The sequence below is a fragment of the Manis javanica genome, chromosome 6 (assembly GCF_040802235.1).
Source record: "Manis javanica isolate MJ-LG chromosome 6, MJ_LKY, whole genome shotgun sequence".
Classification (NCBI taxonomy): domain Eukaryota; kingdom Metazoa; phylum Chordata; class Mammalia; order Pholidota; family Manidae; genus Manis; species Manis javanica.
In genome coordinates this window covers 17,708,157-17,734,113 of record NC_133161.1, presented here as the reverse complement: position 1 = coordinate 17,734,113, position 25,957 = coordinate 17,708,157, and the positions used below count along the sequence as shown (strand labels likewise).

The 25,957-nt window shown below is 43.4% G+C and overlaps 1 protein-coding gene across 4 annotated transcripts in view; it reads right to left on the bottom strand.

Moving 5' to 3' along the window:
* SLC35B4 (solute carrier family 35 member B4) overlaps positions 1-25,100 on the bottom strand; it is a 55,399-nt gene extending 30,299 nt beyond the window's left edge. The window contains exons 1-2 of one of the 4 annotated variants that reach the window (XM_073238442.1): positions 24,961-25,100; positions 1,842-2,206 (exon numbers count right to left, since the gene is read on the bottom strand). In XM_073238442.1, the coding sequence (XP_073094543.1) occupies positions 1,842-1,942 (101 nt within the window). In that variant the 5' untranslated portion in view covers positions 1,943-2,206; positions 24,961-25,100. Of the gene's footprint in view, positions 1-1,614; positions 2,360-24,960 lie in introns of those variants that run through there. The other 3 variants (XM_073238441.1, XM_073238439.1, XM_073238440.1) reach the window with 3 other exon arrangements.
* Between the last annotated feature and the right edge of the window lie 857 nt (positions 25,101-25,957).

Here is a 25,957-nt window from a genome sequence, read left to right as displayed (position 1 = left end):
CTTGGGAAGATCAAGTAATTTAGTCCATGGCTCATAACCAGAAATGAGGGCCTTCAGTTGCTAGCATATTCTGACATCATAAAGCCTTTGACAAGATTTAATTTAACGGCATATTTAACACAAATCTTACACTATTATTCTCTGATCTTCATTTCTGTGGCTGGCCTGATTTTATAATTTTTAAAAATTTTAAATCAATTTCCAAAGTGACCTTCCTTTGAAATGTGCCAGGCTTTTATCCCCAGATGCATTTTGCTTTTTCATTTTTATATCCCTCACCACCTACTCCCAAGGATGATGAACTACAGATCTTTTTTAACACTTCCTGCATCATAAAATTTCAAGCTCCACAATGGCAAAAATTAACCCCACATCTTAAGTAAACTGATTGCTTCACAATGACTTAATCAATGAAAATAAAACACATTTGTGGTTGGCACCACATGAGGAATTGACCAAAATCTGGGTGACCAAAAATCAATGGGCCGCTCAAGTTCAAAAGTAACAGGGAGGTTGAAAAAGGTATCACACTGAAGTTCAGATATTCTGGATTCCAGTTCTGGCTTTACCATTAAGTAGTAAACCACCACCTAAATTCTTGGGAACCTGTTTCATTTTCAGTAATACAGAGATTATAATTCTTGATTTAATTTGTACACAAGATTGCTTTGATGGGCAATAGAGATAATGTGTAAATTCAGAAGCATGGAGCTACAACCATAGTTATTTTAAAGCCAGATAAAGGAGGCCCAGAGAAGCAAAATGGCTTGAAAAGTTCACATAGCCAGAGAGACAAGACTGAAATTCCTATCTTTGAGATTTTTAGTCCTTAGTCTTTTTCAGCCCAACCGTTGTTGTCTTTTCTATGTAACAGCTTCTACCTACTGAACTTTGCACTATTACTCAACATTATTTGCATGCCACCTCAGTACAACTTAGTTTCCCTTTGGGAAAGTGTCATGGCCATTCGTAATTTGTAAAACTATGCCTCAAAACACGTGTTTCCCAACTTAAAGACTATAGTATCTTAAAACTGGAAATGCTCTTATCAGGCCAACTGGACCGACCTCGGCATAAATAAGAATTCTTTCTACTACATCACTCAGAGGTATGTTTGGGCAAAATAGTCATAACTGTCTCTAAGGCCAATAAAACAAATGCTTTGCGGTCCACTTTTATAGAAATGAAACTTTCTTTGCAGCGTGTAAACAAAGCATTACTCAAGTCAAACATGTGGCATTAACAGGATCCAGAAAAGAGCTGGAGGAACCTTGGGTTCTGCCACAACCTCCCGGCCGACCTCGGTCCGGTCACGTGGAAAACTCTCCAGGCTTCAATCCGCCAGGGTATGAAAAAGGGGTGACAACAGCAAAACCCCGAGTGTCCCCCTTGAGAGATGCTGTGACAGGCGGGAGAGCGGAGGCGCGCTGGATGACCGAGTCCCGGCTCCGCAGCATCCCAGGCAGCCCAGAGCCGACCCGGGGCTCAGGCCGACCCACCCCGGGCCCCGCGTGGAGTGGGGCGCGCCCCGGGAACGGCGCTCGGGGGCGCTCCTCCTCCGACTTCCTCAGGGCAGCCCCAGAATCCCGGGTGCGGCCCGCAGAGGTCACTCACCGGGCCAAAAGCTCTAGGAAGATCACGTTACTGCAGCAGCCTGAGAAAACCAGGCCCACCGCGAAGGCCGGGTGCATCGGTGCAGGGAAGGGGAGCGAGCGCGCCGAGGAAGCGCCCGCCTACACCGCTATCCCTGGAAACCGGGCCGCCGCCTCCTCCGCGGCACAGCGCATTGCCAGCGTACCCGCGCGCCGCTGTCCCCGGGGGCCGCCGCGGTCTCCACTTACCGCGCGGCGCCACCGAAGCCGCGGGCCCAGGAGCTGTAGTTCGCAGGCAACCCGGCCCCATTCATTCGAGGGGGCGTCCGAGTCCCGGCCAGACTCCACATCCCAGGATGCTGTGCGCCCTGACGTCAAGCGTGTGGTGTCCCGCCTCTGCCTGACAGCTCGGGCAGCAGACAGGGCGAGGTGTCTGTCAGGTCTCTCGCTGACGTCACCTGGCGCGGGGCTTGCTGGGAAGTGAAGTTCCAACGCTGCCGTGGATTCCGGGGGGCAGTGCTGGTCTCACGCCACCAACTTAACGGGCTCGTATCTGTAGGCACGGAACTATCCTGAGCTCAGTCGTTGGAGGGGTTCTAGCATCCCAAACAATTCTGTTAAATTGAAAGTAGAAATTCCTCTGAATTTCTGAAAACAACATTGGTCTGAGCAAGTTCAGGAAATGAATCTTGGCTCAGCTCTAATCAGTTCAGCAGCTTATTTGAGCCTCAGTCTCATCGTAGCGTCTGTCTGGCCTGATAGCTGTGAGTGTTAAAAGCTATGGGGATCTCATGAAGATGGAGATTCTGATTAGACCCGCGCTGAGGTTCTGCGTTTGCAGCAAGGCCCCAGGTGATGCTGACGCAGCTGCTCTGTGGACCACACTTTGAGGAGCAGACGCCTATTAGCTGGTTGACTGCGGAGGTGGCATCCCACCGCTCCCATTGTCTCAGGGGACTACGTGCCAACCCGCCGTCCTTAGGCTCTTCCTTCCCTGTGGCCTAAACCATGCCCAAACTTTCTTTCTCCTTCACTTTACCACCAAATATCTTTAAAGAGTAATGTGTACCCATAATCTCTGCCTTTTGCTCTGATCAAAGCCAGATTATTCAAAATGTCTCATTTAGAGTCCAAATGACCTGTTAATTATCAAAATCGTGTAACACAGTCTCATCTTTCTTGATCTCTCAATGTCTTTTGACAATAAAATTTCCGTCTTCCTGACATTCTCTTGTCCCTCTGCTTGTACAGCACGACTCTTCTGGTATCTCCTCTGACTTAAACTTTTTCAGCTTTCTTTGTGGGCTTTTCCTCCTCTGCCCACTTGAGTTCTCCTTCCAAAGTTCCATCATTTATCCCCTGGTCTTATTGACCTGAACACTTTCTCTTGATGAGATCATCTCTAACTTCAACCATTACCATATGAAACTGAGCATATATGTATATGTCTGTATATGTGTAGCCGCAATCTCCCATGTACCTTAAATTTTCCAACTGTTTGACATCTTCCAACATATCCTCATAAACCTCTCAATCTCAGCATATAAACAGATTATCTACATATTCAATAAACATGTAATATTTTCAGCTTAATTTTTTAAATATAAACATCAAAAGTACTGCTCAACGAATTTGCATAAACAGTGTTATGTAACAATAACCTGGCCAGGAAATAGAACATACCAGAAGCTCCTTGTGTCCCTTCCAATCACTAATCCTCTCCAAGAATAATTGCTTTACTTTCTAATTAGTTTTGCCTGTTTGGCGACATTAGTCAATGAAATCATGGAGAGTATTCTCTTTTCTTTCTGCTTCTTTCACTCAGAATTACATTTGTCAGTTCATCTGTGTTGTTGCATGTATATGTAGTTTTTATTTTCACTGCTACAGCATTCTCTTGTATGAATATACCACAATTTATCACTCCTAGTAATAGACATTTTGCTATTATGAATAATGCTAGTATGAAGTGTCTTGTACAGAGCTTTTGGTGAACATAAATATACATTTCTGTTGGATATCAGTGTATTAATCAAGGTCCAGTGAAGAAAAAGAAATCACACAGTAACAGGGAAAGTTTAATGTAAATAATTATTAACTAGTAACAGGGGATTTATTACTGTAAGAGTTTAAGAAACTCCCACAATGATAGGAACAGAGGATACAAGGAGAGAGATACCCAAGGAAAAAACAAATTTGGAAGAGGGACTTCTTGCCGCCAAACTGAGATTCAGGCCTTACTGAAGAGAGCATGGCTATAGCCCTCTGGCTAGCAGAGAAGTTAGTGAGGCATCAATAAAACTCAGTATGAGCCACCCTTTGGGGTCCAGTTGGGGCCAACTCATCAGCAAGCTGCTGGTGGGGGCATTGTACTTTCTAGGAAGCTGACCGGGGCTCTGGCAGAACTTTCTGGAAACCACCTGTAAGGGGACTGCTGAACTCATAGAGGTGAGTGCCACAGGATGCCCAACGTGATGCAAGAACAAGAAGAAAGGAAAAACAGAAGCAGTAAGACAAGTTACTTCCCACTGCGGTGCTCCTACAGCGCGTTTGGGGACAAAGGCCCACATGGCACCGCCTGGTACAGGTGAAATGTCCAAGGTCCAGCTCCAGCATCACAAACAGGACCATGAAGGGCGGGTTTGGACCTGGCAGGCTGGGACACCTTAGGTTTTTTTTAAGTGATCATTTCAACTTACATATTTTAATTTTTCATCATAAAACCAAAGTTATAACGTGTGGACCAGTCTTCATCTCCCAGGCTTTTTCTTCTCTCTCAGAGTTCAAAATACTAGCATCTTTGAATAGGAACCTCTTAGACAGCAGCTGGGGTCAAACCTTCACACAATCCACTTCCCTTGTGGGGAAGGACCTACAGTTTTGAGAATGTTCATCATCATCTCCCCCCATGTTTGTCAGCAGAAAAAGCTGTCAAGGTTATTTTAAAGGCTATTTTTGCTTCTTGTTCCAGCCACTCAGATATATTTTGAATCATTTATAAAAACCACTTAAACAATCTGTTGACAAAAAATTCAGTAATAGAACTCCTGTGGGATACTTCTTGACACATGTCCTCAAGTTGACAATCCTACAGAGATCTGTCACTTGATTTTTTAAGAACCTATTTTCCATATCTATCACATGTAGATGATTTTCTCCTCTCTAAATCACAGAAGTCTTGAGATACCTGGAGCTGAGCATAAAAAAGGCATACTGTAAATATATGTAAGGTATTATCTATAAAGTCAAAATATTTTTGTTGCTTGTTTCATAGGTCAGATTCAAGCAATGGCCCAGGGTATTGGTAGATTTATATAATCTAGCTTCTTCAAGGATGAGATTCAAAAACAGATTTTTTTGTTCAGAGTATGAAACTAAGGCACATAGAGTTTTGGCTAGGAAGGAAACCTTCCTGACCAGGATGTTACAGGCACAATGTCAAGGACTTTGTCTTATTAGCCTCAGTTTGCTCCACATCTAGATGGCATCTGACTCACAGCAGATGCTCAAAAAATAATAGTTGAAAGGAAGGAAGGAATGGAGGGATGGAAGGACAGATGGAGGGAGGGAGGAAGGAAGGAAGAAAGACCCTTAGAAAAAATGCTCCTTTCTTTGGGACTAATACACAAAACAGGAGAGGGATTGAACATGGTACCTGCCAAGGGAGAGAATACTAAGTAGAATGATCACGTGAAGAATCAAGGCTGTGGGTGAGCTCTTGAATGGCAGAAATCACATCTATGTGATTTGTGTCTCAGTTTCCCCTTTCATTGCTGCTAAAGTGGTATTTGTTAAATTATTACATTTAATTATAAGGAACAAATCTAACTATAAGGAAAAGACACTAAAGGTTATACCACTTTCAGAAAAAGAATGATGTCTGAGAACCAAGTTTTCTACATCAAGTGTGGCATGTCTCAAAGCTGTGTATTATTCTCTACCTCCACCCCCACCCCCACCCCCACAATACTGATAATATTTTAAGGGGAAAAAACAAACAAACCCATGGATTGTGTGATTTTAATTTTCCTATACTTGTCCTGTCACCTTTTCTCCAGCTCAGGTGTGGAGGGGATGTGACGATGTTACTAACCCACACAGTGAAGCACTCTTTGATCTGTTCTGGGGGTGAATGCAGCACATCACAGCATCTGACTGGGTTTATAAATGCTTGCACACATAGCTCATCTACTCCTCCATCCATTATCCCAGGAGGATGGAGATTATTGTTCCTAGGAGAAAATTTGATGGTCAAAAAGGTTAAATGGATTTTCTAAGGCTCACAAGTTGGAATGAATATGGGGCCAGGCAGCTAAGGCAATGTGTGAAACCGTTTTTTAAGGTAGATGTGTGAAACTGGCTGCAAAATGTAACAAATTTGTTGAGGAATTGGCAAGTGTAGTGTCTGGATATATTCAAATTCACATTTTCAAAAATTTACTTTTATTGTGGTAACATGCATATAACATAAACATCACCAACTTAACCCTTTTTAAGTGTACAGCTCAATGGCACTAAACACACACTGTTGTGCAGCCATCCCCACCATCTATCCCCAGAACTCTTTTCCTTTTGCAGAACTGAAACTCAGTACCCATTAAATAATCACACACCCTTCCTTCCTCCTCCTCCTAGCACCTGCCAACCACCATTCTAGTTTCTGCGAATTTGACTACTACAGATACCTCATATAAATAGGATCATACATTATTTGTCTTTTTGTGACTGGCTTATGTCACTTAACATAATGTTCTCAAGCTTCATCCATATTGTAGCATATCAGAATTTCCTTCCTTTTTAAGGGTGATTAATGTTCCATTTTGTGTATAAATGCCACATCTTTGTGTATCTGTTCATCTGTCCATGGGTGAAAGTGGGTTCCTTCTGCCTTTGACTACTGTGAATAATGCTGCAGTGAACATGGTGTACAAATATTCTTTGAGAGCCTGCTTTCAATACTTTTGGGTATATACTTAAAAAGTAGAATTGTTGGATCCTATGGTAATTCTACATTTAATTTTTTAAGGAGCCATGTTACTGTTCTCCATAGCAGCCACACCATTTTATATTTCTGCCAACAGCAGCCACACCATTTCATATTTCTACCAACAGTGCACAAAGTTTCCCTTTTCTCCATATCCTCGCCAGTACTTGTTATTTTCTGTTTTCTATTTCTTCTTTTCATCATAGCCATCCTGACGGGTGTGAGGTGGTATCCCATGGAGCCGTTGATTTGCATTTCCCTAATGATTAGTGATGTTGAGCCACTTTTCATGTGCTCTTTGACCATTTGTGTATCTTTTTTGCAGAAATGTATGTTGAAGTCCTTCAAATTCACTTTTAAAGCATGGAGCACACCAAACTTTGAGCTAATCTTCCTGTGACTGCTGGTGTGTGACTCCTTATGATCCCCTGAGTGACAGAGCCTGGGCACAGGGGAAGCAGCCCTTGAAGCTGCCATTATTTGACACCTGCTTAGTTGGCTCCACCATCTTACTCCAACATGTTTCCTTTGGGATTAATGAAAATTTGTATTTATTCTTCATTTAAAAAAAGTTTTAGATCTGTTTTTGGATTTATAATATATGCAGGTGATATGAAATTCAAAAGGTACAATGGATATCAGTGTAAAATAATTTCCTTCCCTCTCCTGAGCCAAGTCAACCAGCACCTCTGCTTGGCAGCTACCATTGTCACTAACATTTTGGGCATCACTCCATTTACTAAAAATTATGTAGGTTTTTTGTTCACTCAGATACTGTTTTTTCCCTTCCAGTGTATCTTGGAGAATGTCCCATATGAGCACCGTATTCTTTTTAATGACTGTATAGTATTCCGTTTATGGGTGTGCCATCTTTTATTTAACTGGTTCCCTGCTCTTAGATCTTTAGATTTTTTCCATTCTTCTGCTCCAACAAATAGCACTCATTGATATCAATGGCATTTTTGAGTAAACCAGACAGGTGAATAACTGGCCATTACTTGGCTATGAAACATAGTCAAGTGGACTGACTTACTTGTTTTCGATTTGAAATGATAGCATTAATAGTGCCAAGGCTACCATTACAAATAGGACTCCCCTAGCTAAGGATATTTTTCCTAAACCTTTTCCTTATAACCACATAGTTAAAAAAAAAACCAAAGTACTTTATTTAATATTTATGTATGAAATGAAATCTCATATAGTATACCTGAAACACTGTCTGAAAACTACAGCCTTACAATAATTCCTCATAGACCTAATATCACTAGGAAATAAATGTTAATGCCACAAGGGCAAGATTACAACTAAGATTTCCAGAGAATGCATCAATTTTAGAACTGATGATTGTTGTACTAAAATAATTTTGAATGGAAATCTTCATGTTATTCCCTGCTTTATAAAATGTAATACAGGGAATCTTGACTATCCTTATGTGCTCAGCATCACAGACTTGAGCACCTATTATTGCAGTGTGGTGACTGTTATTGAGTCAACAGATGAATCCCAAACTGAGTGCCCTCATACTAATGGCCCCCCATTTTTTCAGGAAATGGTCTATGAGGGCTCAAGATTGATCAGTGCTTCTCCGGCACCCTCTAGTGCCTGGTACTCACCCTGTCTACCACTTAATGCTCTGGATTGACAACAGTTTGCTTGCCTGTCTCCTCCCACCACTCTGCAAGCTCTGTGAGGGCAAGGATGGTGTTCTTGCCACTTCCGTATACCCAGCTCCCAACAATACTGCCTAGTCTACAATAGTCACCCATAAATATTTGTCCAGGAAATTAACTGTCGAATAAATAAAGGAGTGAATGAATAGGTTCCTGCACTCCTTTTTTGAGTTATCTCCCTGCTTTTTATAGTTTTAATTTTGTCTTCTTTGCACCATTGCTCTCTACATTAAATGCATTGGCCTTTGGCAACTGTCCCTTCCAATCCTCTATAACTTGAAAAACCTGACTGACTGAGCATGTAACTGGGTTTAAAAATGAGCAGACAATGAAGAGCTTTCCATGATTTAAGTTTATAGCATTAGTGCACAATTTTTCTGACAGGTGTTCTGGGAATGCAGACATGTTTTGTTTTCTTTCTGGTTTTGGGATTCTGAATAGAGTTGTCTGTCAGCGGATTGCTAGGTTAGAAAATTATTGCTGTTTTGTAAGTCTACAAAAATTCGTTTAACAGGTGAGTTATGTGGTCAACACAATGCCAGAAGTATGGGATTATACACCATAAAGCTTGCACACGGTAAGAGCTTAATAAATTACTTGTTGACTGATAAAGGAAATGTGTAGAGTATGACCCTGCTGCCTCAATAACAGTAACTAACATGTGGGAGCACTTACTCAATGCCAGGTGCTTTTCCCAAATTATCTCATTTAATCTTCAAACAAATCCAATGAGATAGGTACTATTATGATCTCCCTTTTATAGCGGAGGTAAAGGAGGCTTAGAGAGATTAAGAGACTTTTCCAAATGATAGGAAGTCATGAGTTTGGTTAACACCCAGATCAACTGATACTAGAGACCAGTCATAACTGCTCTGCCTCACTGACCCAAGAGGTTTTCAATTTCATCTCAGAGTCAAGATAAACACACATGAAACCACCAAAACTTCTTGAAACACCAGCTAATGAACCATCTCCTAATACCTCTCCTCCACTCATGTAACTCTTTGCGTTTGCAACCTGCTCTCCAGCCTTACTGGGCTCCTGGCTGTTCCTACAGTATGCTGAGCCCATTCCTGCCCCACGGCCTTTGTACTTGCTGTTCCCGCTGCCTATAACACTCTTCCCCCAGGTATATATAAGACAATTTCCATGTGCTTAAATGTTACTTCTTCAGAGATCTTTCCTGGACGCCAAATCTAAAATAGCATCCCTTGAAGTTCTATCAGCCTTACCCTGCTTTGTTTCTTTGTTTCTCTCCCTCTCTCTCTCTACATACATATATATCCATTTATTTGTGTCTTTAGTTTTTCTCATGACTGTCTTATAGTTTTCAGAGTACAGGTCCTTCACCTCCTTGGTTAGGTTTATTCCTAGGTATTTTATTCTTTTGGATGTAATTGTAAATGGAATTATTTTCCTGATTTCTCTTTCTGCTAGTTCATTGTTAGTACATAGGAATGCAACAGATTTCTATGTATTAATTTTGTATCCTGCAACTTTGCTGAATCCAGTTTTAGTGCTAATAGTTTTTTGGTGGAGTCTTTAGGGTTTTCTATGTATAATATTATGTCATCTGCAAATAGTGAGAGGTTAATTTCTTGTTACCAATTTGGGTGCCTTTTATCTCTTTGTCTTGTCTGATTGCCGTGGCCAGGACCTCCACCAGTACTGTGAGGAATGAGAGTGGGGAGAGTGGGCATCCTTGTCTTGTTCCTGATCTTAGAGGAAAAGCTTACAGCTTTTTTCCATTGAGTATGATGTTAGCTGTGGGTTTGTCGTATATGGCCTTTATTATGTTGAAGTATGTGCCCTCTATACCCATTTTGTTGTGAATTTTTATCATGAATGGATGTTGAATATTGTCAAATGCCTTTTCAGTGTCCATTGAGATAATCAGGTGGTTTTTATCCTTCTTTTTGTTAATGTGATGTATGATGTTGATGGATTTTTGAAGATCATACCATCCTTGCGTCCCTGGAATAAATCTCCCTTGGTCTTGATGGATGACCCTTTTGATGTACTTTAATTCAATTTGTTAACATTTTTTTGAAGATTTTTGCATCTTTGTTCATCAGGGATACTAGTCTAAAATTTTCTTTTTCTGTAGTGGCTTTGTCTGGTTCTGATATTAGAGTAATGCTGGCCTCATAGAATGAGTTTGGAAGTATTCCCTCCTCTTCTGCCTTTTGGAATACTTTAAGAAGCATGGGTATTAACTCTTCTTTAAATGTTTGGTAGAATTCAGCTATAAAGCCATCGGATCCTGGACTTTGTTGGGAATTTTTTGATTACCAGTTCAATTTCATTGCTGGTAATTGGTCTGTTCAGATTTCCTGCTTCTTCCTGGGTTAATCTTGGAAGGTTGTATTTTTCTAGGAATTTGTCCATTTCTTCTAGGTTGTCCAATTTATTGGCATATAATTGTTCATAGTATTTTCTAGTATTTTTTTGTATTTCTGTGGTATCTGTTGTGAATATTCCTCCTTTGTTTCTGATTCTGTTTATGTGTGTACTCTCTTTTTTTCTTGATAAGTTTGGCTAGGAGTTTATCTATTTTGTTTATATTCTCGAAGAACCAGCTCCTGGTTTCATTGATTCTTTCTATTGTTTTATTCTCTATTTTTTTTTTTTGGCTCTGATCTTTATTATGTTCCTCCTTCTACTAACTTTGGGTTTCATTTGTTTTTCTTTTTATAGTTTCTTTAATTGTAAGTTTAGATAGTTTATTTAGGATTGTTCTTGTTTCTTAAGGTAGTCCTGTATTGCTATGTATTTCCCTGTGAGATCTGCCATCATAATGTCCCAAAAATTATGACCTGTTTTCATTTATCTCCATGTATTGCTTGATTTCTGTTTGAATTTGTTTATTGACCCATTAATTATTTAAAAACATGTTTCTCAGCCTCCATGTGTTTGTAGGCTTTTTTGTTTTCTTTGTGTAATTTATTTCTAGATTCATAGCATTGTGGTCTGAGAAGTTACTTAATACAATATCGATCTTTTTAAATTTATTCAGGCTCTTTTTGTAGCCTAGTATGTGATCTATTCTGGAGAATGTTCCATGTGCATTTGAGAAGAATGTGTATCATGCTGCTTTTGGGTGGAATGTTCTACACATAACTGTTAAGTCCATCTGACCTAATGTGTTGTTCAGTGCCTCTGTTTCCTTATTTATTTTCTGTCTGGTTGATCTGCCTATTGATGTGAGTGGTTTGTTAAAGTTTCCTAAAACGAAGGTGTTGCAGTCTATTTGCTCCTTTAATTCTGTTAGTATTTGTTTTACATATTTAGATGCTCCTATGTTGTGTGCGTATTTATAATGGTTATATTCTCTTGTTGGATTGACCCCTTTATCATTATATAATGTCCTTTTTTGTCTCTTGTTACTTTTGTTGTTTGATATTCATCTTAAATATATCATGCCACTACTTTGTGGCTGTAAGGTTTCTGCTGAGGGGTATGATGATAGCCTGATGGGTTTTCCTTTGTATGTGAGCTTTTTTCTCTCTCTGGCTGCTTTCAATACTCTCTCCTTATCCTTAATCTTTGTCATTTTAATTATTAAATGTCTTGCTGTTGTCTTCCTAGGGTTCCTTTTGTTAGGAGCTCCCTGTACTTCCATTACCTGAGTGTCTATTTCTTTCCCCAGTTTGGGGACATTTTCAACAATTATTTCTTCAAAGAAACTTTCTATCTCTTTATCTCTCTCTTCTTCTTCTGGTACCCCTATTATGTGAATATTGTTTCATTTAGATTGGTCACACAGCTCTCTTATCATCCTTTCATTTCTAGAGATTATCTCTTCTCTCTGTTCCTCAGCTTCATTGTTTTTCTGTTCCCTAATTTCCCTCTCATTGATTGTCTCCTCTACTGCAGCAATCTATTATTCATTCCATCCATTGTATGCCTCATTTCAGTTACTGCATTCTTCACCTCATTTCTCTTTGCTGAAGTCCTCCCTGAGATCTTTAATACATTTCTGCAGATCAGTGAACATATTTATAACTTTTACTTTGAAATATTTATCAAGAGATTTGTGATCTCCATTTTATTTATTCCTCTTTCTGGTGTCTTATCCTGTAGTTTTGTTTGGAACACATTCCTCTGCCTCCTCATTTTGTCAGGGTTTCTGTATTTTTCCCTTTGTGTTAGACAGACCTGTTGTGCTTCTTGGTGTAGAGAGTAATGGCTCTATGTAGTAGGTACCGAGAAGCTCAGGACACTTTCCTCTCCATTGTCTGGTTCTCCTTTGCTGTGGAGTCCCAGTGGCTGTTGGTGAGCAATGGGTGGGGTCACCTTTCTGTCTGTCTGTTGGCAGTGGTTTATTTTAGTCTGCTGAAACCTGCAGTTTGCATCAACTGGCCCTTTGTGATCAGAGCATTGGCTTCCGCTGGGATAGTTGTGGGCAGGGCCACCCCCTTTCTGCCCTGGGACAATGGTGGGATTCCCTGCAATGAGGGCAGGCAGCTCAGCTCTGGGGCAGAGCGTGGTGACTCACGTGGTGGCAGGGCATGCTGCAGCAGTGAATTGCATAGGTGCCTCTGGCTGTGGCGAGGTGCACAGGACTAGACTTGGCCACCCACGGGGAGGAAGGAGGTCTGGGAACTGGTCCCTGCAGGCACCTCCCAAGTTGGGAGTGAGAAAGGGCTGAGAAAGCTGGGAGAGCCTCCCTCTGTCTGCCAGACAGCAAAGTCTGATGCTGCTGGGCCATGTGGGCTGGTATGCTGGTCGTGCACAGGGAAGTGTCTCAGGGCTTAGCTACCAGCAATGGGGATGGACCTTTTGGGGCTCCCAAGGGTGCCTCAACCATTGGGCTGAGGGAGGGCTCTCTACTGGCACTTTATCCTGCAGAGAGATCTCCATCCAACCCTCAGCCCTCTGACACCCCTCACATTGCTGGCAAAATTTTTAAACTATCGCCTCTGCTTTGGGTCTCCATGGGACCAGTGGTGTGTGCCTGTCCTCCACAAGTGACTGGAGTCTCAGACTCCCAGAGTGTTCCAACTGTCCCTTGTGTCCAGTCCTGCTAAGCACCAGAACCCAGCGCAATATGGACTCATGGTCCCAGAGCAGGTCTCCAGGGCCAGGTGTGCAGAGTCCCTGGGTGCCTGTCCCCTCCCCACTCCATTCCTCTTCCTCCCGCCTGTGAGCTGGGATGGGGGAAAGGCTGGAGTCCCGATTGATCGTGGCTCTGCCAGTTTATTCTGCTCTGTGTGGTCCTCTCTTCTTCCTCAGGTGTAGGGGGTCTGTTCTGCAGTCTTCAGGTCATTTTCAGGTGTAGTTCTATTTGCTGTAGTTGCTTCCTTGGTGTCTTTGTGGGAGGAGGTTTTCTGCCTGGCCTTCCTACTCCACCATCTTTTTTCCCCTCTCTCTCCACCACGCTTTCTTTATTTTACCATTCTCTAACATGATAGTAATTATCTTCCTATAGATGTATTTTGCATTTTCTGTGTCTCCCATTAGATGGCATACTCCAGGAAGCCAGGGACTTTGCATGACCCTCCAGCAGCTAGAGCAGGGCTTGGCACATAGTACCACTAAATATATACCTGTTGAATGAACAAATTGTTATATGTCAGTGTTTTTTTGAGATAAATATTGAAAAACAGTACTGGGCCAGGTATTTTGCCAGATGTTTTACATGACAATGTCTCATATGTTACCTTGTCACACCCCTATGAGAGAGGCATATTATTGTCTTCTCATTTTACAGACACAGGTAAGGAGGCTGAAGTTCAGAGACATTGAGCAAGTGCCCCTGGGCAGTTAGTGGCCGGTCCGGGACCTGGACATGCTCTTTCCAGGGATGGATTATGTTTTACAAGTTTATTCTCCCAGGGCTTATTTTTCTTGCAGAGGTATGGTCTTTCTCCAAAGCTTTCAGTGACAAGTAGTTTCTCTTCCATTTTGCACTGATAGTCTTTCAACAAGTTCCAAAAGGACTGAGAAGAAAACTGGACCATGGGCTTTTCAAGCTCTGACCTCACGTCCTCCTCACAGCCTCACCAGGGTCAGAACACAGGGCAGCCATCTGTTCAGGACCAGATTTCATCCAGAATGCTTCAGATGCCCCTACTTTTTCAGTCAGGACAGACAAGTAACTCTGAGCAGTAACAAGGAGAGTGGCCAGAGTAACTCCTAGACAAGGAGGGTTTTCTGTTCCCGCCCACTTCTTTGATACAAGGAAAGCTTGTTCCTATGCAGAAAGTTTTCCAAAGTTTTTGATGAGGTGTCAATAGTTTGTTTTTTTTCCAGTGTGGATTTTGCATTTTTTGAACCCTGCCTTTCTCATCCTGTTCTCTCTGCTTGCTGGAAGTTCCATCATGCCCGCAGAAATGGAGTCAGTTCCTGATCTCTTGCTAGAGAATAATACTCTGAATGTGGAACCTGGAAGATTCCATCTTTTACAAACCTACCCCATTTACTTTAGCTTTTGTTGGGAGAAAGGGTGAGGGAAGATGGTTCTTCCATGCAAATTCCAAACAACTCAGAATTAATATCAGCTCTGCTCCCCAGGAAGCACCAATGTAGTAGCCAGGATTTTTGTTACAAAGAATAGTTCTGGCATTTTTTTAACCCTCTAACAATACAGATGCCCTTTTCATCACTGTTATAGAGTCAGAATTACTTTCCTTTCCCAGGCCTCCAACACCCAAAATTGCACAGAGCAGTGTGGGGGTCTTAAAGAGGAGGGTGTGTGGATTTGATAAAAGGAAGTCCTAGATGGCTCAGTGTCAAGCCTGTGATGGTGACACCTGAGAAAGGGAAGCCACAGCACCCCCAAGGGTGCCAAGTGTTGATGGGGCAACCTGGGAGTCCAGGAAATGGGCATTCATGGGAAATTGCTCCTCTGCAGCACAGGTGGACTCATGAGGTGAACCTCATTACCCACAGTTCACCATTTCCAAAAAATGAAATACAAGCTCAGCGAGGTGGATAGTTAACCCAAGATCATGTACTTAAGATTTGCATCTCTGTTTGGAAGGCTTCCTTGATCTGTGTCTTTACAGAAGGAAATCCTAAACTTCTTTCCAGAGTCCTGCGCACCCTTCCCTCCCAGCCTCAACACACACCTTCTGCCGCTTGCACCAGGGCCTTGGTTATGAGACTCACCTGGGCCCCCCTGAGCATGAGTGTGACAACCTTTATCCTGTTCCTTCATTTGTCCCTTCAGGCCTAGGGCTGGGAACTGCTTCCCAGTGTAGCTAGTCTCATCATCCTCTGTTGGTTCTTTTATCCCTGTGCACATTTCTGTGGGAAGTCCTGAAGAAAACTCTGATTAACTCTCTGAGTATATCATCTGTTTCCCTCTGGGATCCTGACAGAGACAGCATCAAATTCCACTCCATCTTCTTCGGGGTCTACCTGTCCCCCAACTTAATGTAGCCATTGATTTTGTTGGCAGACACTGTAGATGAAGAGTTGGCCAACTCCAGAGAGGGCAGGTAATGCAAATCCATCCACTGCCTGATTTGGTAAATAAAGCTTTATTGGACCTCAACCATGCTACAACAGCAGAGTTGAGTAGTTGTGACAAAGCCTAAAATATTGACCATCTGGCCCTTTACAGACTGTTACAGACCTCCTCTAGAAGTATCCCCTACTGGAATTACTATTTGTATCCACAGACTCATGTATAAAAGCCACACAGCCTTTGCACATGCTGGCCCATCCTTGACTCCAGTGTTGTTTGTCAAACATTTCAATGAGGACCCTGGAATATGCAGCTCACACCCAGGTTATGGCCTCAGCAGACCTGGATTCAGGTCTCGGCTCTGTCATCTACTGGGTGACCTTGGGCAAGTGTTTAGTATTCTCTAAACCAACCTCAGTTTCTTAATCTGAAAAAAAGGGGATATTGATACTATTTCCGTTCCTCATAAGCTTGTAATGAGAAATGCATAAGATTATATGATATAAAATGCTTAATACGGGCCTGACACAGAGTGAATGCTTCAAAACAGTCCACTGTGCACCAAAAGCCCTGTGCTAAGAGGTGGGAAAGTAAAGATACGTAAGACATAGTCTTGTGCCTCAAGGAGCTTGCAGATATAACAAGGGAGCAAGATGGTTTCACTGTAGAGTTTTCTCATGTTAAAAATATGGGACTACAGCACAGCCTGGACCTTTTTAAGCTCTCAAGTCTGCCCCTTCTAGTCCCAGCTGGACGAACTATTGAACCTTATGTTTGGGGGAATGGCCTTCATTATTGCCACTGGCCCGTTTTCATCCTACCAGGTGGTAGGTGGGCCTTGCTCTATTAAAAGTGATTTGTGCTCTATTTGGAGATTATTGTTTCAATGCCACCAAAATCCATTGGTTTGAGCAGAAAGATGCAGCTGCTGTAAAATGTTTTCTATCTTCTATTGACCTGGGACCACATGATTCATCTGCAGCAGCAGCTTCCATACCACAAAATTATCAAAAATATCTTGGTGTGCTTATTGGCATTCCACTGGAGCCTTAGCGACAATACGGAGCTGATGGAAGGATCTTATGCATCATGAATATAAATATCATCATTCAAATTACTCTGGTAAATGTCGAAGATAAAAGGAAATGTTTTATTCTGCGTTCATTAAGCACTAGAGGGTACATTTCCCCTGGATGCCAACTCATTATGTCTGTAATGGTTAATGGAAGTTAAATTCCAACATCCCATCAAGGGGAAGAAATGATCCCTCAAGTATATGGAAACTCCTTCCTCCAAATTGCAGATCAAAGCTGGGTTATGAACTTCTATACTTTCTTGCTAATGGATTACACTAACTGTATTCTTTGAAAATTTTCCCCTCCAAACAGTAGCTTTCTCTAAGTCAAGGTGATAATAGAAATTTTGTAAACATGAGAGACTGTGAGGTCCACCAGAGCTGGACACCAGAGGTTTTCCCTCTGGGGGGATAAACTAACATTGTACAAATGCCTGTTACGTATCAGGGACTTTACTCATGCCCTCTCACTTTGTTTCACAAAATCCCAAGGAGATTCTTCTGTCCTATATGTGAGGAAACCGAGACCCAAGTAAGTTAAGCAACCTGCCCCAAGTCCTATGGCTTATGGGAGAGAGCGGCCGTGAGCCCAGTGCTGTCTAATCCACTGTTTGGAGCTAGCCCCCAAGTGTCTGTCGGATACCTCTCTGTGACAAATAAATGTTAGGCACAGGGCTGGGGTGGGCATACAAGATGAGGAAAAACTGCACCAACAAAATTGCCAGGGAAGTGTGACCAACTCAGACCAACTCATGCCAGCTGTCTGCTGATGTGGTTTTCTCCCCTTCCATAAACCTGCAGGTGAGAAAATGAACGAATCCAGATCATGGTGAACAGGTAGCTGGGAAAGTGCCCTTTGCGTGGCTGTGGAGAGGAAGAAGCATGTGCAGTGGGGAGGGAACCTGGATGGGGGAGAGCCCTCAGCCTGCGGCACGGAGCGGGAGGCTCCTCCCTGTACAGCAGCTTCTAGTGACTTCTGGAGAGAAACCCCAGAAAGCTCAGCCCCTTGCAGGTTTTAGTAACGCTTAAGACAAAATGTCTCTGCTGTGACTACTTCTGGGCTCTAAACAGAACCTGGCCCAGCTTTCTAATCTGTCCTCCCAAGACCCGTTTTCTGGGTCTGGGTAATATTTGTGCTGTTCCCCTTTATGCTCGCTTCACATTATTCTGTCTGGAGTGAAGTGTGGGACCCGGGAGGAAATGGAAATGGATCAGCTAAGCAGCACTTGGAGTAACAGACGACCCTGCTGAGACCCCACCTGGAAGGCTGTGCTCAGCTCTGAGTCTCTAATTACCAGCCAGGTCCAGACAAACGGGTGAGTGCTGGCAGAAGAGCAACCGGAGTGATGGAGGAGGACAGCTGGATTCACGAAGAAAGATGAGAAGAGCTCAGTGAAGGATGACCTGGGGGAAGCCGGAGACCATCTCCTGATATCTGAAGGCTGTACACAATCAGCAGAAGTAAGAATGATTTTGGTTAGACCTAAGAAATATAACAAAGAGTAATGGAAGGAAATACAGTAATAATGGACTGTAATTTTATACCTGTTCCTGCCCCAAGAAGCTTCAACACATTTTATGGCTCAGTATGATATACACGCTATGGTAGGGTGTATCCAGACTATAAAGTGGCTTGTAATTTAGCTAAAGGCTTTGCAAAAAATAATATTTAGGGAGAGGGTAATGGGCACTTGGTGTATGCAGTCTGGGCTCTGGCTTTGTTTTGCCTGCTGCCCACTCACAGGCAGAGTGCAGCTGGAGAAGAGCGTTACTTTGTATAAATGAGACCAATTACAAAGTTTTCTGTGGCCGTTTTCAGGGCCAGACACAACTCACCCCCGTTTTATGGTAAAAGGTAGAAGCTTCTTCACAGTCAGAGAAATACAGGTCTCAGAAAACCATGAACAGCTGCTACCACTGACATCGTAGCGTCTCACGTTGCCTGCACCCTGGTGGAGTGGCCGGGCAGCAGCCAGACGCCCTCTGCCTTTTACCTGCTCCTGTCCAGATGCAAAGCCACACGGATCAGAGGGGTCTCCACCTCCTGCTGCGCCGCAGCTTTCTCAGCCTCTATGTGAGGAGGCAAATCTTTGTCTCTTTCTGATTGTGATACTGAGTGATGGGTGAATCTTTGCATTTTTCTGTTTTCTGTATTTAGAAGGTTCCTTCCTCAAAATCCATTCACTTCTTCATTTCATTCAGGTTTTGGCTTAAATACCAAATTGTTAGACAGACTGTATCAGACACCCTCTCTGAAATAGCCACACCCTCTCCATTTCATCCTCCAGCCCCTGCCTTTCTTTGTATTTTTAGCATATTTCTGAATGCCTGGAATCATATTATATATTATTATATCACATCATATCATAAATTAATGGTTGACCTTGAGTAAGATGGGTTTGAACTACATGGGTCCATTTATATGTAGACTTTTGTCAATAAATATATTGGGAAAATGTTTTGAGATTTGCAACAATCTTAAAAATTTTCTTTCCTCTAGCATCCTTTATTGTAAGAATGCAATATAATATATATATATAACATATAAAATATATGTTTATGCTATGAGTAAGGCTTTTGTTCCACAGTAGGCTATTAACAGTTAAATTTTTGGGAATCAAGAGTTGTATGTAGAGAGAGAGGGGGGCTTAAAGATGGTGGTGTGAGAAGTGAGACAGAAACTTCCTCCCCAAACCACATATAATATGAAAATACAGCAAATACAACAAATCCTGAAAGAGCAATTGGAAAGAAAACTGCAACAGACTGCCTACATCTGAGGAAAAGAGAAGGCCTCACAGAAAAAAGGGAAAGTAGCAAAGCCACAATCCGGCAGGACCCAAGCCCTTCCCGACCCCAGCTCACTGGCGGGAGGAAGAGAAACAGAGTAGGGAGGGGGTGGAAGACTAGGACTGCTGAACACCCACCCCTGGAGATCTTCTCTGGGTGCACAAACTCACATTACATGGGGTTGGAAAGCAAAGACAGGTGGAATACTCAGAGAGACTGAGATTCCAGCCTCTTGTGGAGAACAAATACCCACAACTGGCCACCCTGGGACAAAAGAAAGGTGGGCACATTGAAAGACTTCCCAACAGTGAGAGGGCTGCTAAAGGGGCAAGGGTTACACAGAGCTTGCTGCTCAGGAGAAAGGTGGACAAAATCATCCTGTCACACTAGCCCAACAGGTTGGGAACTTTAAGGAGCTGCGGGCACTCCATCCCCATGGCTGGTGACATGCATCGAGGTCCCCCACCATGATATGCAGCCTGCCACTCCTTCCATCTGGCCGGCACCAGTTCGCGAACCTGCTTCACCCACCATTGCACTAGGCCAGCAGGGCAGCTCTGGCTACTGCAGCTACAGGGGCCTAATGCAGAAGCTCCTCCCTGCATGCTAAGCCCACTGGCCCTGGCATTGGAGGCAGGCACTACAGCCAGGAAGCAGGAAAGAGCTCTTTCCTCCCAACAGGCACTGGCACTGCTCACCTGCAATCCCCACTATTGCTCCAGATGCTGGGAAGCTCCAGAAAGTAGAGCTTCTGGGCACTAGAGGGCACTGCCTATACAAAGTTATTATTCCAGAGTAATCAATACAAATATGAAATGACAAAAGAACCTGGTACAAACCAAAATCCCACAAACAACAGAAAGAGGGCTAAGTGAAATCACCAATCTTCTTGATAAACATTTCAAAAGGAAAATCATAAACATGCTCACAGAGCTACAGAAAAATATTCAAGACCTCATGGAGGACTTCAAGAAAGAGATAAAAACTTTGAAAAATACAGTATCCGAAATGAAATATGCAATGGAGAGATTTAAAACCAGATTAGAAGAGGGAGAGGAGTCAGTAAATGAAATAGAAGTTAGAGAATAGAAATACAAAGAAGCTGAGGCACAGAGAGAAAAAAGGATCTCTAGGAATGAAAGAATATTAAGAGAAATGTGCAACCAATCCAAATGGAACAATATTCACATTATAGGGGTACCAGAAGAAGAGAGAAAAAGGGATAGAAAGTCTTTTGAGAAAATAATCACTGAAAACTTCCTCAATCTGGGGAAGGAAATAGTCTTTCAGGCCACAGAAGTGGACAGATTTCCCAATACAAGGGACCCAAGGAAGACGACATCAAGACATATAATAATTAAAATGGCAAAGATCAAGGATAAGGACAGAGTATTAAAAGCAGCCAGAGAGAGAAAAAGGTCACCTACAAAGGAAAACCCATCAGGCTATTATCAGACTCCTCAGCAGAAACCTTACAGGTCAGAAGGGAGTGGCATGATATATTTAATGCAGTGAAACAGAAGGGCCTTGAACCAAGAATACTCTACCCAGCAAGATTATCATTTAAATTTGAAGCAGGGATTAAACAATTTCCATATAAGCAAAAGTTGAGGGAATTTACCTCCCACAAACCATCTCTACAGTGTATTTAAAAGTTGTATGTGGATTTTTGACTGTGCAAGGGGTCAGCACCCTGACCCCCTCATTGTTCAAGGGTCAGCTGTGTATTGTATTATATTTTCTGTCTCCTCTGACTAGAAGCTAAAGCTCCTTACCGACAGGGCCTTCATTGTTCTGCTCACTGCTGCATCACCAGCAGCATCTAGCTTACATCCTGGCTACCCAGAACAGACACTCAGTAAATATTAACAAAGTGAGTTTACCTGGTATATCCTGGTTGTCTCAGAATAAAGGAACCTCATAAATTGCATGGGTAGTTTATGTCTGCAGCATGTTTTTAATTTCTTAAAATTCTTACCTTTTCAAAAGTCCTATGGGATACACTAGCAGTCTGTCCAATTTTCAGATAGGAAAACTAAGGCACAAAATTACAACTTGAGATCACTTCACATTGCAGAAGCCAGATTTAAATCCAGAGCTCCTTTCTTGGGCATCTCCTGCCAGAATCCAAGTTTTACATCTATAAGCACCTTGCCCCCTACATTGGGTAAACTTGTAGAAAGTTGGAAAGGAATTCTAAAGAAACTCTTCACATAGAATTGGATAAGTGTAAAAAGTGGTGATCTCATTGTGGGAAAAATCTATAAATCTGGGCCAACTGCCCTGTGCTGCTCATTACAGGTACCTGAGGTCTCTGGCACAGGTGCTTTGCACAATATATACTTCAACTGGTTGTGTGCCTCACTGTTCCAAGTAGCTGGGAGAGGGAAGCAGCGCTTGGCTGCTGGGCTTTTTCTGCCTTCCATCTGGTTAAGATTCTTAATACATGGCTGGTAATGTGTTTCCTAAGGTAAGTTTTCAGTGGTTGCCCTCAACTTGCAATTTGCTGATGCATCAGGAGAATTCAGAGTTTCTCCCCATCTAGGTCCTGTATTGGCAGGTGTCAACATCATTATTTTTGTCATTAATACAGAGTCAGCTACCTGCCCGATAGCAATATGGGGACCCGGAAGGGGCAGACACCATCCTTGTGGAGCCTCACAAGCAAGTTGCACAGGAGATTTGAGAAGTGACTTTCAGGGACAACTCTGGTCGTTTAGGAAATGAGGCCATCGGGGGCTCTTCACTGCGGGGAGCTTCTGAAACCACTGTACTCACCAGCAGGGAGGACAGGGGGATGGTCTGGCCCAGACAAACCAGGCGGACTGGCCATGACACTCCTGGGACTTGTTATGAGGTCCTGTGAGAGAGAACATCCGGGTCTGGTTTTTCCTCTCCGATCTCTTAAACACTTCTTTGTCTCCACTGAGAGGCGATGCTTTGCTTCATTTTCGCCGAAGCTTCGTGTGCCTGAAGGCCCAGCAAGCAAGGTCAGACCTTTGCTCGTAGATGTGAGATGCGGAAGAAATGATAAAAGAACAAAGATTCTGGAGCCCAATGACTTCCCTCAGTTCTTCCTCTTTGAGGCTGACCCTCTCCCCCCATCTCCTTATAGACCCAAATGTCATCTGGGAAAGTCAAATTAGAAATATAAGAACAAAAAAGCCAGGCACCATTTAAGAAGGACTGTTTTAGAAAGCAAGCAATAATAGAGCCACTGTAGATACTCTACACAGACTTCCCAGACTAGGTGGGTAACGACGAAGTGGTTCCTCTTCTTTCTTTTTAATCAAAGATTTCCTTTTTCCCTTCGGTCCCTCTCTGGGCAGTGAGGAGACTTCATTAACTGAGGGGACAAAGAGAGCCCATTTGGGCAATGTGCTTTAGAAGGAAAGGAATCAGGTCTGTTTGCTGTTTGAATCTACATTTTGTGAAAAAAAAAATCACACAGATAAATTTATTTTGGCTCCCAAAATGGTGAATGGTGGCGTTAAGGCATAATTGTTCAGCGTGATTTGAATGGTGCACTGCCTCAGGGCAGGGTCTTAAATGTTTCTGAGCCAGCGCTGGGATGAGACCAGGATGGTAACGCTCCCCATGGGCAGAGAAATTCTGTTTAACCTCATGTCAGACGTCACAGTCATCTGTCCATTCTGAGCACACCAGGACAATAAATAAATCCCGAGATGAAAGTATCAGGGCAGCCGCACTGTTTTGAGCAATGGGGTAGATCCTTTTCATTGAACTCACTATGAGTGATTTTTTTTTCTGTGAAAATATTTTTTGAGGGTCTATCAGGCCTTAATTTAGAAATGTGTAAGTTGGTCTATAAGTGTTAAAGGGCTTTAATTTTAATGTCTAACATGAAGAAGGGGAAACTATATGTAGTTATGGGAGACATAAGTACTTCAGAATCAGACAGATTTGGCTTCAAACCCTGACTCTGCTTCTTATCTGGTGCTTCGACCTTATGTAAGTTGTTTAAAAACCTTCAGCTGCTGTTGCTTAAGCTAAAAAAGGAAAAATTGCACCTACCTATTATAACCCTGAGAAGTCGGTAAAATCACGTATGGAAAGCTTCTGGCACATGGAATGCACTCAGTTAACTTCAGTCTCTTTCTACCTTAAATTGCATCTGATTAAATGCATTGCCAAGGGTGCCAGAGAAGGTTCTATTTAAGTGTGGGAGAGCTCTTGCTAAATGTGCCTCCAGACACCCGCCTCACGGGGGCCAGATCAAACCCGAGCCACATGAAGCCTTGGGGACCCACGGGGGGGCTTTGGGCAGCTGCCCGCTGCACACCAACTCCGACTGGAATCCAGATCCTTTTATGCTTTGCTCCTCTTTAGAGATGCGATGTGACCTCGGGGTGATGAGCCTGGCCTGGGAGCGTGGAGCCTGGTGACCAGCGATGCCACCAAGCACGCATCTGTCTCTGTCATGCTTTCTGCCTGGGTGGGAAACACGCATGTCCCATCCCCCTGAGTTCCCAGAGGGAGAGGTGCGGGGTGCTCCACTGCACCCCCCCAACTTCTGCAGAAAGCCCTGTTCTCACAGTGAAGGTGGAGAGTGACCACAGACTCTGCGGAGCCTAGGAAATGCATGCCATTCACATCTCCCCGTGATTAGAGACCCTGCTTTCCTCCCGGCGGGCAGATGCTGAGCAGTTACTCCTCCCTCGTTTGGGAAGGTCCAGGGCCCCTTCTGCCTCGCAAAGCAGCGGAAAGCCTTGCCTCCCACTTTCCCCTGCTTTCCACCTCCGGCCTTGCAGATTCTCCTGGAGACTCTTTTCCTTAATATTCAGTTTTGTTTAACACCAGTGGAAAAAAATCATGTCCCTGAAGCTCATTGCCTCCACAGTCCTTAGAAATGCTGGTAAATGCCGGGCGTGGTTCAAAACCAACTCAGGATGTGGCAGGAGGAGGTTTCCTGGTTGTGCGAAAGTGGGGTGGGGCATGCTGGAGGTGGGTTAGGAAGGAGAAGGGGAGCATAAGGGCCCCGGGCTGGGATGGGGGTGAGGAGCGTTTATGAAAAGTGGAAAGATCTGGTCACAGATGAGCAGTGGGATTCGGGGCCGAGAAAGAGGGGTGTAGGGAGCCCAGTTGGGAGCCTGGCTCTCTCCCAGTGGTATAATGCAATTCTCTCCACCTCCTAAAGACACTTACAGGAAAGGCATCTATTACCTTCCAAAGCTTCCTGTGGGACACTTTGTATTTCTTTTGAATTGAGCCCTGCAATGAGACATGCCTTAAACAGAACAGCCTCAGCTAAATTCAGGGGCCCAGAGCAGTCATTACATGTTCAATGCCCCCTGGACACTGGTTACAGTGAACACTTCCCGTTCATTTACTCACCTAACCCTTGCAACAGTCTTACATTTATGGAGGAAGAAACTAGGGTTTAGCAGATTTAAAAAATATATAAAACAACAAACCTTGATTACTCACTGTCCTGGAGACTGGGAAGGCTGAGATCAAGGCACAGGCAGGTCAGTAAAGCCACACAGCTGTGCAGGGGTGAAGCAGCTGGTTAGAAGCACAAGACTGTCTGATTTCAGAGTCCAGACGCCCTCCCTCCTTCCTGCTCTCTGCCTCCTCTGCTGTAGAACATGTTGTCAGCTATGCTTACCACTGTACAATTCACGCTGTGCTAAGTCTTTGGAAATCTCCCCAGCAGTGGGTGTAGCACGCAGTGGGTGCTTGGCAATGTCTGTGAAGCAAGTAAATTGCTGGAGTGGCCCCCACCTAATTAATCCACACGATGCACCTGAGCTGAGCGAGGCGGCCAGAGTCAGTCCTCTTTGGCTTTTGCATGCAGAAGGATTCACGGGAATATGCTTCTAGACTCATGGTTACCCTTGCAAGTGAAGAATTCCACAGCTTAATTACTTCTCAGGAGTAATGGCTCAGAGAAGTGCCCAGTCACTCAAAACTTAGAAAGATAAATATGGTCAAAGAAAATCATCAGCTTAGCAAATCTAAGACATGGCCCACTGTGGGAATAGATGCCTAATTTTTTTTCAGGGACAGAAAGAAAAGGACATCAAGGCTCCTAGATTTAATATGTACCCAAGAGTGTGCTTCAGGTATGTTTTTGATGGATTTACGAAAAGTCCACCTCACCCATCAATAAAACTGGGGCAACAGAAAGCCCAGGTAGGGAGGATGGGTGCCGTCCCTCACAGCATAACCACTCAGGCGCGTGAAATCAGAGGGCTGAGTCGGGGAGGGACGAGCAGGAGAAACTCAAGACTGGAAGGAATTTTGAAACGTCATCTAAACTGTCCCCCTAAATCATCTGAGGCAGGTTCATTTTATTTTGAAAGAGCCCCTGGGAAAGACACTCAGAAACCTCTTTCTGGCAGAGCCATTACAGTGTTAACAGCTCTCACTCGCTGGAGATTTAATCCTCCTAATTCATCACCTGCCATG